The 17,251-nt window shown below is 32.4% G+C and overlaps 1 protein-coding gene across 4 annotated transcripts in view; it reads left to right on the top strand.

The window, feature by feature from the left end:
- The window catches only part of Syt1 (Synaptotagmin 1), a 62,275-nt gene that overhangs the window by 13,061 nt on the left and 31,963 nt on the right, over window positions 1-17,251 (top strand). For 3 of the 4 annotated variants that reach the window (XM_076417788.1, XM_076417787.1, XM_076417786.1), the window contains exons 3-4: window positions 14,660-14,770; window positions 16,585-16,724. In XM_076417788.1, the coding sequence (XP_076273903.1) occupies window positions 14,660-14,770; window positions 16,585-16,724 (251 nt within the window). Of the gene's footprint in view, window positions 1-14,476; window positions 14,580-14,659; window positions 14,771-16,584; window positions 16,725-17,251 lie in introns of those variants that run through there. The other variant, XM_076417790.1, reaches the window with a different exon arrangement.

Raw genomic sequence — 17,251 nt, 5'->3', positions numbered from 1 at the left:
TGCTTCAAAATGGGCCTCAGTTTCGGCGATCACCTCTTCATTCGTCGAAAAATTCTTCCCAGCGAACATTCTTTTGAGATCTGAGAATGGAAAATAGTGGCTGGCAGCCAGATCTGGAGAATACGGTGGATGAGAAAGCAATTCGGAGCCCAATTCATGGAATTTTGCCATCGTTTTCACCAGCTTGTGACACGGTGCATTGTCTTGGTAAAGCAGCACTTTCTTTTTCTTCAAATGCGGCCGTTATCGGCGATTTTGTCCATCAAACGGTCCAATAATGCTATGTAATAGTCGCTGTGGATGGTCCTTCCTTTTTCCAGGTAGCCAATGAAAATTATTCCATGCGCATCCCAAAATATAGACGTCATAACCTTCCCAGCCGACCGTTGCGTTTTTCCACGCTCTAGAGCGGGTTCATCGTGTGCAATCCACTCGGATTACTGTCGATTGGACTTCGAAGTGAAATGATGGAGCCATGTTTCATTCATTGTCACATATCGACGCAAACACTCGAGTTTATTACGTTTGATCATCTTCAAACACTGCTCCAAATCCTCAACTTATTCAAAATCATCTTATTCAGAATCATTTTCACTTAGCATACCAATCCTGGATGATTGATTTTCCTGGGGGAAATGTCCAAAAACTCCAAGAGTTTCAAGATCAAGCCAAGTTTTTGCTTCAACTGTATTTTTTCCCTTCAAAAAGCAATATTTTATCAACAAAAAATTTTTAGTTGCAAGAACTTAACTACTGTTAAATGTATAACTTAAATTGAATATATTATCTCCAATCATTTTCGATTTTAATCTCCATTACTGCGATATTAACTTACTTATTATAGCTATATAACAAATATTTTATCTAACTTTTTCAGGTAATTTTCACATCAAAAATAAAATTTCAGTAGCCAAAATAAAATTTTATTTCAAGAAGGTACATGTTTTTGATTTGTTCCCATTTGCTTTCAACCAAACCAAACCGAATTGCAATATTTTGTTGTGTATTTGTTGAATCTTTATCGAAAGCTTGTAATACCAGACTTTCAAAATTTCCAAGGTGTATCAGGTCCAACATTAATGGTATCACTAATTAAATGTTTTTTATAAGATATGCCAACAACAAGAAAATTTTTTTGCATTTTGGAACTGACACAGAATGCAATTTTAATTGAACAATTTATCAATTGTCAGCGTTAAATTTTCTATTTTGAGTATAACTCATATAGTCTCACATGTCTTGTCGTTCGGTATCTTCAGCGGTTCAAAGCCTCAAAAAAGCTGCAAAAATACTGCGAATATTTAATATAATTTTAAGCTGGTTGAAAAAATCTATAAAAAAATAAGTCATACCGCTAATGTATTTTATAGAGTACTCTTAAGAATGATAAATAATAATATTAATAATATTTATATATAAAATTTTAATACAAATAATAATAATTTAATATCATAATATTAAATTATTATAAATAATATTAAATATTAATGTTTTAACTGGAAAAACTTCGTTAGTAAATCATCTTACACTTTAATACTACCTGACACTACCTGAATATACTACTTCCAATATTGATCATCACTTTCCATCATTTTATACATTCAACAATTCACACATTTGCACAATACTTATTTAAAAATAAGTTAGTTTGCACACATTCGTATAAGTTTTAGGAAGATATAGTTAGAATATAAAATAAGTAATAAAGTAATTTTCATAACCTTTTAACCAGCTGATTGCTTATCAGCTGAAATTTTTAACAGAGTACAGAGACAAAAACATAAAAGCGGAAGTAATTGGATGAATAAAAAATAGAATAAATAAATTACAATTAAAATGTCTGAATTCATTTGCACTTTTTATAATAAAAAAAAAGGAAAACTGATATTTATACGTAATAATAGAAGGATTTAGATCCTTTACCAGGTAAGAACGACGAAGTTCACTTCGAATCCCATTAAGTTCATAGATGTGTGTAAAAGCTGGGTTAGGTTAACTAAGCTGGGTAAGGCCAGATATATTCCACGTTACTTATTTAAATGTGCATACTCCCAGGTCAGCTACACGATTTATCAAATACCAATACTCTAAATTAGCGTCAACGTATTAAGGCAGTCGCAATACATTCAGACTATTCGAGCGTAAGTTTTAAAATAAAGTCCAATGAATATAGTAATTAATATTTCGTTCGAACGCTTGCTTACGTATATTATATAAAAATATATAGTAATAATATAATAATAGTATAAGATGTAATATGAAAATACGATAATATATAATATAGTATAATTGATTTAAAGAAAATATAATAAAATATTCTTTGATGTCAATAGTTACCAAAGTTGAAATCCTTTTTTCTTTAATATCCATATTATTTTTTACTGAAATACATATAAGCCTATATTAATTATTTACTTAATTTTAATAAGTATATTAATGATTTATGCCTACTATTTTTGAGTCAAATATGTTTTACTATTTATCAATGAAAATTGTACATTATTATTTATCATAATATGTACAACACATAAGGCTATTTGTCACATTTATGTCTTTAGGACACAAGTAAAACGGAAAAACAAGGACACAAGAAAACTTGGAGGTATAAAACTAGTAACGAATGAAACATTCGATTGTCGCTATCACTCGATTTCTTAGCGTTGGAGAATAATTTTCAAAATTGGCCTAAATGTTATTGCGGATCTATCATATAAACTCCATGTTATAGATATAAAATATTCTAGAGACATATTACTTTGACCAGAATATATCTTATTCGGAATATCAATTCTCTTTTAAAGTAATTTTTACATATATACATTGGCTGTTCCATCGACATTATAAGTTTGATTACTATATTAAGTATGTACTAAACAAAAATCAATGTATTATACTTCATAGTAGCACGAAATATAATTTAAAGATAATATATATTATATAATACATAAAAATCCAAAGACACGCTATTTTCATTGTACAATTAGATTATTCATTGCCTAAAATACAGACCTTCATTGAAACAAGCAACCTATTTAATTAACAATAATTTACTAAAACACATAAGTGAAAGTGTAATAACAAATTAACACTATTATTATCGATTGAAAATGTATTACTTCTCAAAAGTAATTTGCAGTTAAGAGGCCGGTATAGTAATTTGTACAATAAAATAAATTAGGTTTTTCAGAAGTTATTCAAAACACATTGGTTGTTCAAAGTGTTTAGAAAGAGAATCCTTTCATTACAACACTAATACACAGCAATTGGGTTCTATGGTGAGATACAAATACAATACTCAGCTTTTAAACCAACTGTTAATCTTGTTATTGGTTTACAGCTAATTAATGTAAAAAAATAAACTACAGTCTTTGCTTTACAATCTGTCAGTAAATATAATCAACTTAATATAATTATTGTCTTATACACATACATAGTTAGTTTACATAGTAAAAAAACCAGAATGAATTCTTACTAGAACCTAAACATATTTTGCCTTATATTACTTACATTAAGAAGATATAAATAGATGTAAATAAATAGAATAGATATAATATGATGTTTGAGATACTAGAGCTGCTTAAAAAAAATCAGATCAAGCGTAAAAAGAGAATATAACAAAAAAGAGGTCCATTTTTCTGGTAGCAATCGGAGAGAGAATGATGAGAGTGGGTATGGGTAGTTAATAGGCAATATTCATAAATAACAATTACTCTGAAAATATTTAAAATAAAAAAAAAACGAAGTCTTGAATGAATATAAAAACTTATATATTTTTATTTACCTAAATATAAGTTAAAAATACAATCTTGAAAGTATTCTGGTTTTAGAACTAACATTGCTAACAAACTTAAAACAGCACCCGCAAAACAGATATTAAATACAAGCGGCTACAAATTTTTGCTTGAACATTTAATCAAGTAAATAACATTTGAATTGCAGAAGGCCCCGAGAAAACGTAAGCAATCTATCGAAGTATCCGACTTGTTGACAGATAAACTACCCATCTTCCAAAAATACAAGCAAGGATTTATACCGCTATCCAGATAATGCTTTGCTCCCTAATTTAGAGAAATACCATTTTTCCTTTTCAAACATAGTAGTTTTTTAACCATACACCTTGGTTTTTGAAATATATATTATGTAATTTCACTAAAATACCAAAATATTTTCTATTATTTGCCAAAAAGCAAATCATACTTAGCATTTGCAAATTCTTGTTCTACTAAATGATAAAAAAAACTATAATGGAAGTGAGAGCCGCGGAAATAAAGTGGACCAGTGGAATGCAGGTTGTTCCTGTCGGTACTCACGCTATCGTTATCGCTGTTGTTTAGCTGGACCACATGATCGTGCTCTGTGAGCTCCTTCACACAGTCGCTAATTTAGAGAAATAGCATTTTGCCTTTTCAAACATAGTTTTTTAACCATACACCTTGGTTTCTGTTTATATCCGCCAAACAGACCACCCAATTTCGATAGTATATATATATATATATATATATATATATATATATATATATATATATATATATATATATATATATGTATATATATTGGTTGCTCATATAAAACTTATTATAATATTCGAAAATGGTTTATGGTCGATGTTCATTTCGATATTGATTGACTAGGATTAATTTCATCTCTAGCAGTGGCGACTGATGCGTAAGCACTGCAGTGCTACAGACTCCCAAAAACTAAAGAGATACACAAAAAATAATTATGTAATTTCACTAAAATACCAAAATATTTTCTATTATTTGCCAAAGAGCAAATCACACTTAGCATTCGCAAATTATTGTTCTACTAAATGATAAAAAAAACTGCGATTGAAGTGAGAGCCACGGAAATAAAGTGGACCAGTGGAATGCAGGTTGTTCCTGCCGGTACTCACGCTAACGTTATCACTGTTGTTTAGCTGGACCACATGATCGTGCTCTGTGAGCTCCTTCACAGTCGCGCGGCAGTCTGTTAACCCCGTTACAAGTTTACGATCGATTACAAGACCGATATTTAAGTGGAGATTTCAATGAGTAAGTGATATCGGAGTTTTACGCGACATTCGACCAGTTCATAATAACAAAATTTATAACTGTGACTATGGAAGTAATCTTTAACTCAATTAATATGAAAAATGTTTTACGAAGGAAAACTGGAATTTCAAGGAAAAAGGTTTATCATCACCACATATTATTATTGAGAAAGCCGGTGCAAGTAGAGGGATAGTTCACATAATCTGGAGATGGAGAGATGTTACTGAACTAGATGCAACTTTAAGTGAGCACATAGAGAAGACTTTATTATTTAAAGGCGCCTCTAAGAAATACAGATAGATTTGTTAGAGTGTAGCAGATCAATTGAAAAGTCCCCGGCCTACCATAGTAAAACACAATTTTTTGGCAAAATTAGTTTTTTTATTCAACATAATTCCCTTCAAGAGTTATACACTAATTATAACGACCCTCCAACTTTTCGATACTATTTTCGTAGTACGTTTTGTCCTTTACTTCAAAATAGACCTAAGTTTCGGCGATTGCCTTTTCACTCGACGAAAATTTCTTCCCAGCGAGCATACTTTTGAGATCTGAGAACAGGAAATATTTGCTGGGGGACATATCTGGAGAATACGGAGCATGAGGAAGCAATTCGACGCCCAATTAATGGATTTTTCAATCATTTTCCCTATCTTGTGACACGGGGCATTGTCTTGGGGAAGCAGCATTTCCTTTTTCTTCAAATGCGGCCGTTTTTTGGCGATTTCGTCCTTCAAACGGTCCAACAACGCTATGTAATAATCACTGTTGATGGTCGTTCCTTTTTCAAGGTAGTCAATGAAAATTATTCCATGCGCATCTCAAAATACAGACGCCATAACCTTGCCAGCCGACTGTTGCGTTTTCCCACGCATTGGAGCGGGTTCATCGTGTGCAGTCCACACGGAGTGAAATGATGGAGCCATGTTTCATCCATTGTCACATATCAACACAGAAACTCGGGTTTATTACGCTTAATCATCTTCAAACACCACTCCGAATCATCAATTCGTCGTTGTTGTTGGTCAAGCGCGGCACCCGCTATGTACAGAGCTTTCTCATACCCTAATATTCGTGAACGATATGAAGTACAAGTTCAGTTGATATTTTTAGAGTGTCTGCTATTTCATTCAATTTCAATTTACGGTCACTAAAATCATTTTATGGATTTTTAAATGTTTTCGTCGGTAACAACATCTTTTGGGCGTCCACTGCGTCCACCGTCTTCGGTGCTCATTTCACCTCGTCTAAACTTAGCATACCAATCCTTGATGCTTGATTTTCCTGGGGCAATGTCCGAAAACCGGGTATCAAGCCAAGTTTTTGCTTCAACTGTATTCCCTTCAAAAAGCAATATTTTATCAACACGCGAAATTTCTTTTTAACCATTTTTTTCACAATAACAAAAGTTGCTTCACTCAAAATACTATAATTCACAAACTAATGATTCGACAGCTGTCAAATTTATACACGCACATTTTGAGTGTTAGGAAGATCAAACACATATGGATTTAATTCTGGTAGCGCCATCTATGTGTCAGGCCGGGTACTTTGCATTTGACCTTTTATACTTGTCGTTTGGCGAAACAACCGATGTTGCTGCAAAATTTTAACTGGTAGTTATTTTTAGATATATTTGCTATGTTGAGCCAATTGAACGTTTTCAGAACTATCTAGTTCTTGAAAAATATGTTAGAGAAATACGTAGAAAACTAATTTTTAGCGTTATAGATCCCTTAATTAAAAATGTAATCAACAAACTGATCGAACAAAGTTATGATGGAGTAGTGGTGATGAGCGGCCAACATGTAGGCGGTCAAGCATTAACTAAAAAAGTATCCCTTTACTCACTATATACACTGTTATACGCACCAATTAAATATGATTATGTATGAAGCTCCTTCCACAAATAAGCAAACACGTGTATTTTTTGGCAATCTACAAGATATGTTTTAACAATCCACTTATAATTATTATTACACAACTTTAGTGTTATAATTAACAATAAAATTCAATAAATACAACAAGGAATTTACTGTTATAGCTAACAATAAAATTGTGAACAAAAGAATCCTCCTCTTCACCAAACAAGTATTATACGGACTATTAATGATTTGCACGAAAATTGAAACCATCTCATTGAGTCCATAGATAATACAGAAGATCAATTCTCTAGCAACACACTATAGTAGCAGCCTCTATTGGCCTTACATTAAATTACCAGATCTTCAATTTTTGGCTAACTTTTGTCCTTTCTTTTTTTCGAGATTCTTTTTAGCCAACTATAGCAAAGAAACTACTGGAATAAGTTAAAAATAATACAAGTTTGAAATAATATTGATAACATCAGTAGTGAAGCATCAGATATAATAAGTAATGGGCCACCTGAAAATAATCGCAACCTTCCAGGCAACAATAAATTTTATAACCGAATTTCTGCTTTAGAGGTGTGTGATGTTACAACAAATTGTGTAAAAGATTTATTTCATTTTAAAAAGCTCGTTTTTATTTTCGGAATACTTTGGAGAATATTGCGCTAAAGTTTCTGAGGATAAACTCACTCCGTTTTTTCCATTCATCCCACACTTGAAAATTATGAACTGAACTGTCAATTTTTGGTCAGATTTGGTCATGACGTCTGCCACCTGCTGCTCTGTCGAGAGATGTTGAATTCCGTTGTTAGTTGTCCCTGACTCTAGGCATAAGGTGGTCGAATCCCAAGCATTAAATACATGCTCCGACTGCTTCTCTGTTTGGAAACTTCTGCTTTATATTATCTTATTTACCTGATTGTAAAGAATATAATTAATCAAAGACTGAGGCTTTTTCAAAGTAGACCGATCTCTTAGACTGGCATCTTGTCTCTATTCTTGAAGCTCTGAAACAACTTCATTAAAGTCTTCCTTTGAACTGTTTGTCTCACAATCTTGTCATCATGTGCAACATCCATATTTCTCTTCAAATTGTACATATCTAGACAATTAACGCTTTGATCCTTTTCTGTTACCCTGATTTACTTTACTTGATTTTACCACTAAAACTTCCTGTTCAACTTTTACATCACTGACTTTTGTAAAATTCCTTTCAAACATGTAAAGTTGTTCTTTTAGCTCTTCGAATGTCCTCAGGTTATTCCTAGTTAATAACATGCAACTTGATTTGCAAGTTTCAAAGTTTACTGGTAAAATATGCAAAATGTTGCATACTAACATAAAATCAGGTAATTCATTTTCGTTTTTTGCCTAAGTCCTTTATTTAATTCATTCCGCAAACCTGTCAATTTTGCAATGTGTTTTACGACATCTTCTCCTTGAGTCCAACCAAATGAAAAAAAGTCGATACATACCTTAAATAAGTGATCCTTGGACGATGCTTCGAAATTTTGCTTTGCACCTCCCACATTTCATAAGGCGTCTCTTTGTCCATAATTTTCTGATATACAGCGTCTTCTACTGCACTTGTAATCATAGGCTTGGCATAACTGTTAGCTTTTCTACATAAATCCGATTGCAATTTATGATTCTTCACCATCTTGTCATCACTGCCTGCCGCCAACGCGCTCGGTTTCACCAACTTGCCGTCGATTGCAGCTAAAACTCCCTCGTGGTAATCCAGTAAATCCAGAATTTTACGCTTCCACATCGGCCATTCCGCTTCACCGCTTAGCGCTTTAATGTGTTTAATTAAATTCATTTCTATTTATTTTCTAACTATTTAATACCAAACCTAATAACCTCAAGGAAAAATATCTATTTTCTTTACAAAACCTGTTGAGATTTTACGGTTATTAATTGATATACTGAGATTACTTTTAACCAACAGCTTTATTTAATATACCTATCTAAACAGTTGAAGACTCTATATAAACGAACTAATGAGTTAATTTATATACAATAACAAATAACAACGTGGTTTCTCTCTTGACTAACACTCCTATATATCTGACAACTACACTAGAACAACTCGAAAGTCCCTAGAAACTAATAAGAATTCATTATTGTACTTAACACAGATTCCTTCTTTTAACTAAAGAAGAAATATTTACTTTAACAATATCAACGTGTGAGTTCTGGTTTCGACGATTTAGAAGTGATAAGTTTGACACCGACGACAAAGAGGATTCTGAACATGAGACATATTTGAAGGCTATTAAAACTGCTGATGGAGATCGCTACTGATTAATTTTCAACTTGACAACAATCAACTATATTTTGTAAAACCCGCGAAAACATGCTCGGAAACATTAATATGGGAAGTGCTACCCCTTCCGTCGTGTTCTCTAGATCATACTCCTTCTGATTACTAGTTATTCCCACATACCATTCGTGAACTCTCTGAACAGCACCTCAAAAGATACATCATTCTTTCGAGATGGTCTCTGTAAATTGCCTCAAAAATGGAGAGAAGTAGCGACTATCGATGCACAACACCTTATTGATCCGATTTTTCACAATGATACTTTAAATTTAAAAAATACCTCTAAAACCAATTTATAGGCCACATAAAAAATCTAAATAATTTCCCTAAACCATTATAACGGGCTCTTATTTCTATCAATACTAAGCAAAATTTCTTGCTCAAACAATATTAATATCAGGTACACTTATAAAAATCTCTAAAAATATAAAAATATTAGGACAATAAATGGCAATTATTAAATTAACTCGAAAAATCATAATTTACTTAAGAAAAGTCTATTAACATTTTGTCAAAAAGACTAATTGGATCCTACCGTCATTTGTTTATTCGGTTAACAGGTCAACTCACCGAGTTTCAGAGTTTAATTAAACGTTTGGAGTCTTCATTAAAGTCAGATCTTATCGATAAAGGCAGGAATTTCAATCGCTATCCCCTTGCCCTTCTGAAATATAGGTCGATACCCTGCGGTTCAATAATCTTAGAGGTGTGGAAGCTCAATGGGAGGCCTGGATCAGCGACTCTAGATATACCGAAGTCTTTTAAAGGCGACGATCTATAAAATAATTCTTTAATAACACATTACGTCATGAGATTTTACTTGACATTTAATATGTTCTTTCGTTTAAACCATCAAATACACGAGCTGCTCCGAAAACCAATCTATGATAATGTCAAAAAATATTTTATTAAAAATAATTCTCGTGATAGAACTAAACTTGATTAAAACTCTGAAAAGTCCCCGGCCTACCATAGTAAAACACATTTATTTTGGCAATATCACTGATTATAGCGACATTCCAACTTTTCGATACCATTTTTGTAGTCCGATTTGTCCTTTGCTTCAAAATCGGACGACTCAGTTTCGTCGATCACCTCTTCATTTGAAGAAAATTTGTTCCCAGCGGGCATTTTGAGATCTGAGAACAAGAAATAGTTCCATGCGCATCTCAAAATACAGACGCCATAACCTTGCCAGCCGACTGTTGTGTTTTCCCACGCTTTGAGCGAGTTCATCGTGTGCAGTCCACTCGGATGACTGTCGATTGAACTTCGGAGCGAAATAATGGAGCTATGTTTCATCTATTGTGACATATCGATTCAAAAACTCGGCTTTCTCATCTTCAAACACTGCTCCGAATCATCAACTCGTCGTTGTTTTTGGTCAAAAGTGAGCTCGCGCGGCATCCACTTTGCACAGAGTTTCTCATACCCAAATATTCGTGAATGATATGATATACACGTTCAGTTGATATCTTTAGAGTTTCTGCTATTTGATTCAATTACAGTCATTCGAAATCATTTTGTGGATATCAAGAGAAGTTTTTGCTTCAAGTATATTTTTTCCCTTAAAAAAGTAATATATTATCAACACGCGAAATTCCTTTTTATCCTTTTTTGCACATTAACAAAAGTTGCTTCATTCAAAATGCTACAATTCACAAACTAATGATCCAACAGCTGTTATTTATCCACGCGTCTTTTGAGGGTTAGGGTTAACTAAAAAACATATGGATTTAATTCTAGTAGCGGCATACATGTGTCAGGCCGGCCATTTTTCAATTGACCTGTTGTTTTGACCTACTGATTTGACTATATTTTCTATTTTATATTTCAAGATACGACATAAAAATATATTGTATATCTTGTTTTAATAGCATGCTTCCAAAACTATGAATTTTAGCATGCATACTGAATTTAATATATTCAGTTTATTTAGCTTCAAAAAAAATACTGTAAAATGTCAACCATGAACACGCAATCATAAAATCGTTAAAGTTATGTAGTTTCTATAAGAACGACACACCAAACCTAACAGTATATTATCTCGTCAAGTGACTATATTTATTGAACAACCTATTAGTAGACGCCATATTATCAATACAGACAAAATTCTTACTATTTTGAAATACTGCAAAAAGACAATAAGAATATAAGGAAATTATATCAATATAATATAGAGCTGGACAAAAAGGAATTTCAGCTTTATTAGTCATATAGGCATCACAAGCACTAATCACTGGCAAGCTCTTGGCATGTTTTTTTATAGAAACATAAATACATCACTGTAGAATAGATGAGCTTTAACTAAATAAAAAACTGAACCCAATGGTTTTCACAAACTTCTCTTGAAGCTAACTTACGGTTCTAAAAGACTTCCGCGAAGGTAGAAATAAATAGTAAAAATAAATAGGTTAAGATCCGTGCTATATGGTGGATGCACTAAAGCTACAACAACAAACTCTCTTGATGCTTACCGGGTCATTAAAGGTGTATAGTCTAGAGTTGTCGTCGTGTGTTGTTGTCTGCTGATCAATTCGGTCGTACAATGATGAATAAATTCTTGCCAGTCCCACCAATCGCTTACTTTTATTGACATTAAATGTCGGCTTTACAGTCATTAATGGACACTCTCCGAGCTTAGACTGTAATCTTCTTCGCATGTTATTGTTGTACGTTTCATTGTTAATTCTCTCTATAAAATGTATTTAATGTTAATTCATATGGAACTTAAGTATTGATCTTCTGCTGGCATCCAGTGCTACGTAAATGATTTAAATTTTCTAATTTCAAGAATTTCATCGACTTTTTTCAGCAATTCTCTGGCTATGGTGGTGATCAAGTTTTAAAGCTCAATAACTTTTAACTGAGTAAACAAGTAATACTAGGTTTATATCTAGAATATTCCACCAATTATTACCTTTCCAATGAACTATAGTATGGTTTTATTGAACATATAACATGAAATAAGCCACTTCAAATATTTCTATACACGTCTCACTCTATTCGTAATTATCGCTCGAAATACTTAAAACTTCTGTTTACTATAACACACACACAATTTAAATGTCCCCGACCTAGCACATAGATGGCGCTACTAGAATTAAATTAATATGTCTAACCCTCGAAACATGCGTGTATAAATTTGACGGCTGTCGGATCATTAGTTTGTGAATTATAGCATTTTGAGTGATTTGTTATTGTGAAAAAAATGATAAAAAGGAATATCGCGTGTTGATAAAATATTGCTTTTTGATGCAATAATTGGATTGCAAAAATTTGGCTTGATGCCCGGTTTGCGGACACTGCCCCAAAATAATCAACCATCAAGGATTGGTATGCTAAGTTTCGACATGACAAAATGAGCACCGAATGCGGTGAACGCAGTGGACGCCCAAAAGAGGTTGTTACCGACAAAAACATTTAAAAAATCGATCAAATTATTTTGAATGACCGTAAATTGAAATTGAATGAAATAGCAGACACTCTAAAGATATCAACTGAACGTGTACATCATATCATTCACGAATATTTGGGTATGAGAAAGCTCTGTGCAAAGTGGGTGCCGCGCGAGCTCACTTTTGACCAAAAACAACGACGAGTTTATAAATCAAAGCAGCGTTTTAAGATGATCAAGCGTAATAAACCCGCGTTTTTGCATCGATATGTGAGAATGTATGAAACATGGCTCCACCATTTCACTCTGAAATCTAATCAACAGTCATCCGGGTGGACTGCACACGATGAACCTGCTCCAAAGCGTGGGAAAACGCAACAGTCGGTTCACAAGGTTATGGGATGTGCAAGGATTAATTTTCATTGACTACCTTGAAAATGGAAGGATCATCAACAGCGACTATTACGTAGCATTATTGGACCGTTTGAAGGATGAAATCGCCGAAAACAGCCGCATTCGAAGGAAAAGAAAGTGCTGCTTCACCAAGACAATGCACCGTGTCACAAGTCAGTGAAAACAATGGAAAAAATTCATGAATTGGGCTTCGAATTGCTTCCTAATCCACGGTATGGATCCACATATCACCCTCGAAGGTAATTATGTTGAATAAAAAAAAAAATTTTGCCAAAATATATGTTTTACTATGGTAGGCCGGGGATTTTTCGATTGACCTGTTATAACCCATGGAACTATTTGATATACAAGAAACCACATATTTGAAATTGGTTTCTTTTCAATCCAACCAAGATGAGATTTGATGGACACTTGTTGAAGGCTTCAATTTAATTAATAACTTTCGTTGTATTTTTAGAATATATCGTCGTTCAGTAGTGAACAGCAGTGAGTGCAGTTCAGTGAGAAGACGAATTTCTTAGCTCTGATTAACATGCGCATCTTGCAAAAACATATACTGACTTCATGCTCAGTTATACGACTAAACCCATAACATTATATAAAATATACTATTCCATACTATTTGGTAACTGAAAATAGAACAAAAGTATCCATATGCACAATAAACAAAACTAATTAAGCCTAACCTCAAATATTATCAGCAGTGTTACTCACCTCAATATTATGTTAATTACACTTTATACATAACTAAAGCTACTTGAAATAGTAAATACATATATTAGAATGATCTTATTGCTCTGATTAATTATCGATGTTCAAACTATACCGGCTGGTTCGAACCTTGTAAGGTTTAATCACATATCCTTAACTTTTTTCTGCCTTGATACGAAAATACGGAACTTGTTTGGTATTTTAGTCATGTATAATTAAGTCGCCATATGCGACCAAAACAACTACGTTAGTCTCACATTTCAAACATTTTAGTGCGAATTTAAAATTTTACGTCAATTTATCAAGTTTTTCAAAATTAGTCAACTACCCTATTTTTCCAACATACTTTCTTGTCTATACCACCGAAAAAATATCAAGAAAAAAACAACATTCTAATCCAAACGATCAATTGCACAGAAAATTTTACTTTATATACTTACTTTATAGTATATGATCCGAAACATTTATTATACATAACATTTAACAAGGAAATTGAAGTAAAAATAATTAAAGTAATATTTTTTCAAAGGTTTATTTCTTTAATGTAATACTTCTATTCTATTAAAAACCTCTCTATCTGAAAGTATATACAGTAGTCCTATAAGTACTGCATAAACATTTGCAAATTTTAGAAAATTCCTCGTATCTAAACTTGGACATAATTAAACAACAATCAATGACAATTACTTAATTACGACGAAATAGAACAAAAGCATTGGTCAAACCGATATACGTACAATAAAAATCAATTAAACGGAAACAATGAGCAAGCGAACTAGCATTGAATGGGAACTGATATCATTGAACGACCACCATGTCCTCAAATGGTATCCTTTGTTTCAATATTCTGTTTTCGGGGCATGGTTTTCTTGTTTTGACTTTAGCCACGTTATTTATTTTCTTGTAGAAGCCAAACCAACAAACGCTACGGTCAAAGAAAATGTGTTAAAGGAGACTATCAATATGCTACATAAAGAAACTAATATGGATGAGTGGGTTCTAGTAACTATATTAATAGGTAAGTTTTTTAGTAGTATTTACATTCATATGGTAGCGATATTCAGTTTTTATTTTTTATGGAATTAGATTACATACAAAGTACCAGCAGTCAACAACTTGAACTTCACTCTAGAGGTATTTTCATAAATTCTCTACCGAAGACTAGTCAGCAAATGGTGATGAATCTGACGCAGTCTATGACCTTTTCTTAAAGATTCTTGTGTTCCTTCTTTTTCGTATCTTCAAGGTCTGAAAACCTTCATATGTTATGTGTTTAGAGGTTTGGAGGTATCCATCCAACAATTCCTACAATTTCACATCTTCGGACGTTTTCGGCCTTTGTCTTGAACACTGAAGTCACCACATGTGAATTATAGAAGGTTTTTTTCTTTTGATGGAATAAGAATGATAAAAATTATAAAGTTATAAGGCTGTTATTTTGGCGAACTGTAACTTCTCTAGTTGTGAGCTAATGTCAGTAGACATGTATAACAACTCCATAACGTTGCATATTATGGCTGGTGAAATTTATTACAAAAACGGATATGGTACAGGAGATACAATGTTGAACCCCTTGTGAAATTGGTCTTGTCTCCTGCATATATTGCATGAAGTTTGATGTGTTCTTCATATTGTTTTATATGAAATTTTTGATCTTTCTCATTACTTTTCCCAATGTACAAAGTGAGATTTCTTGTAAATTATTTTTTCTTGCAATTTTTTGCTAAATTGTGAATGATATGTCATTTTGTATTCGATATATTTCTCTGTAAGGAGTAGGTATATATTTTTTCTTATTTTTAGTGCTGCTATTTATCTCGGATTTTAAAGGCAAATTTAGAGAAATGATTTTATTCAGTTCTTCTTTCAATAGTGACCAGTTTGTTATATGGTTACATAGAGAAGGAATCTTTGGTGATAATTTTTTAGAAGACTGTTACCATTACTGGATATTTTCCATGACACAAAAGTAAATAATGTCGAGCTTAAGTTATTTTTGCTCCACACATTTAATGTTAAATATATAGAAGTATTAAACGAATATAGGGAATATTAATTGTTATTGGCCAATAAGCTTCCTCGATGGCATACACTAGTTGATTGTAGGTAGTCTTTATTAAATGTTTCCCTTTATTAATTGTTTCGGTCTTCGTGTATTGTTATGGCCGGATGTAGACAGATTTTATTTTCTAGAGGTAGTGTATGTAAATGTGGTATGAAATGTAGTGTATGTAAATGTGGAGCTTATGTTCAATTTAAACCCAACGAAAACTAAAAGTATTGGAATCGGCGTTCAATTAACTGCCCTTGGTTCTTCTGCAAATTTTCATTTACTACTGTAAATCTCAAAATACATATCAATCTTCAAACATGCATATTTTAACAATATACGGAAATTAATATATATGTTTGAAAAAACCAATCGAATGAAGCAAAATGGACTCAACTGGACGATTTTATGTATAGTTTTTCCTGAATACTGATTTTAGTGGTACAGTTTATTAATTTACCCAAATATTCCGTGATGGTTTCCCTAGTAATATTTACAGTCATCTCCTAAAGTCATCCCTTCTGTAAAAGCTCCAAAACTCTATTACATTAATTTATTAAAACTAAAACAAATTAAAAGATGGCAAACTTTTGGCAAACAAACAAAAAAGCACTAGTAGCTGGTTTTCTCTCTTACTTAATGAAATCATTTTATTTTCCAATAAAAATTTACAAACCAGTTCCTTAGACATAATAAAATAATTGTACCATTGTTAAGCGAGCGGTTTTCGAGTGAATACTTGAAATTTTATACGTCTTTAATAAAACATGGTGCTTTTACAGCTATCTGTGCGGTTATTCTTGGAATATGTTTTTGCTGTATAAGAAGATGCTTCCGAAAAAGACGATCAAAGGACAAGAAAGGAATGAAAGGGGCGGATTTAAAATCGATAAATCTACTTGGGTCATCATACAAAGAGCAAGTAAGTATGGTAATTGGATGGGAAGGAAATTCCTGATAAAATATATTTTTTATTCAACGATGAAAAATACTTCCAGAAAATGGGTAAAAAAAAACTTAATCTACTGATGATGTGTGAATAACACTTTCCAGGCATGACATTTAAAAACATCTCATTGTATTTAAACAGTCAACAAATTTTTTTTTAATAATCATTAATATGAAAAGTATAATATAATATGAATAGTATAGTCCAGAAATATCAAAAATATGCATACAGAGCGCTAAGAATAAAATATATGTACGAAAATATTAACAGTGATAAATAAATTTAGACATATGGAGTTTCTAGCTTAGTAAAGTTTCAATGCTTCATAATTCAATGGATAACTTTACGGATCTATTTGTTTTCAAGGTCATCTTCATCATCATTCGTTCGTTATTTCTTTTTCCGTTATTTCATTTCATCCCATTAGTCCAATTACGCTTTTTCTATTAACTTATAGTGTAAGACAAAAAAAGGTTACCAGAATAAAAGAGAAAATAACC

Source organism: Rhynchophorus ferrugineus, unplaced genomic scaffold (assembly GCF_030347505.1).
Source record: "Rhynchophorus ferrugineus isolate W39M unplaced genomic scaffold, kcgeb_rfMv2 rfM11, whole genome shotgun sequence".
NCBI lineage: Eukaryota > Metazoa > Arthropoda > Insecta > Coleoptera > Curculionidae > Rhynchophorus > Rhynchophorus ferrugineus.
This window is presented reverse-complemented; position numbering and strand designations above follow the sequence as displayed.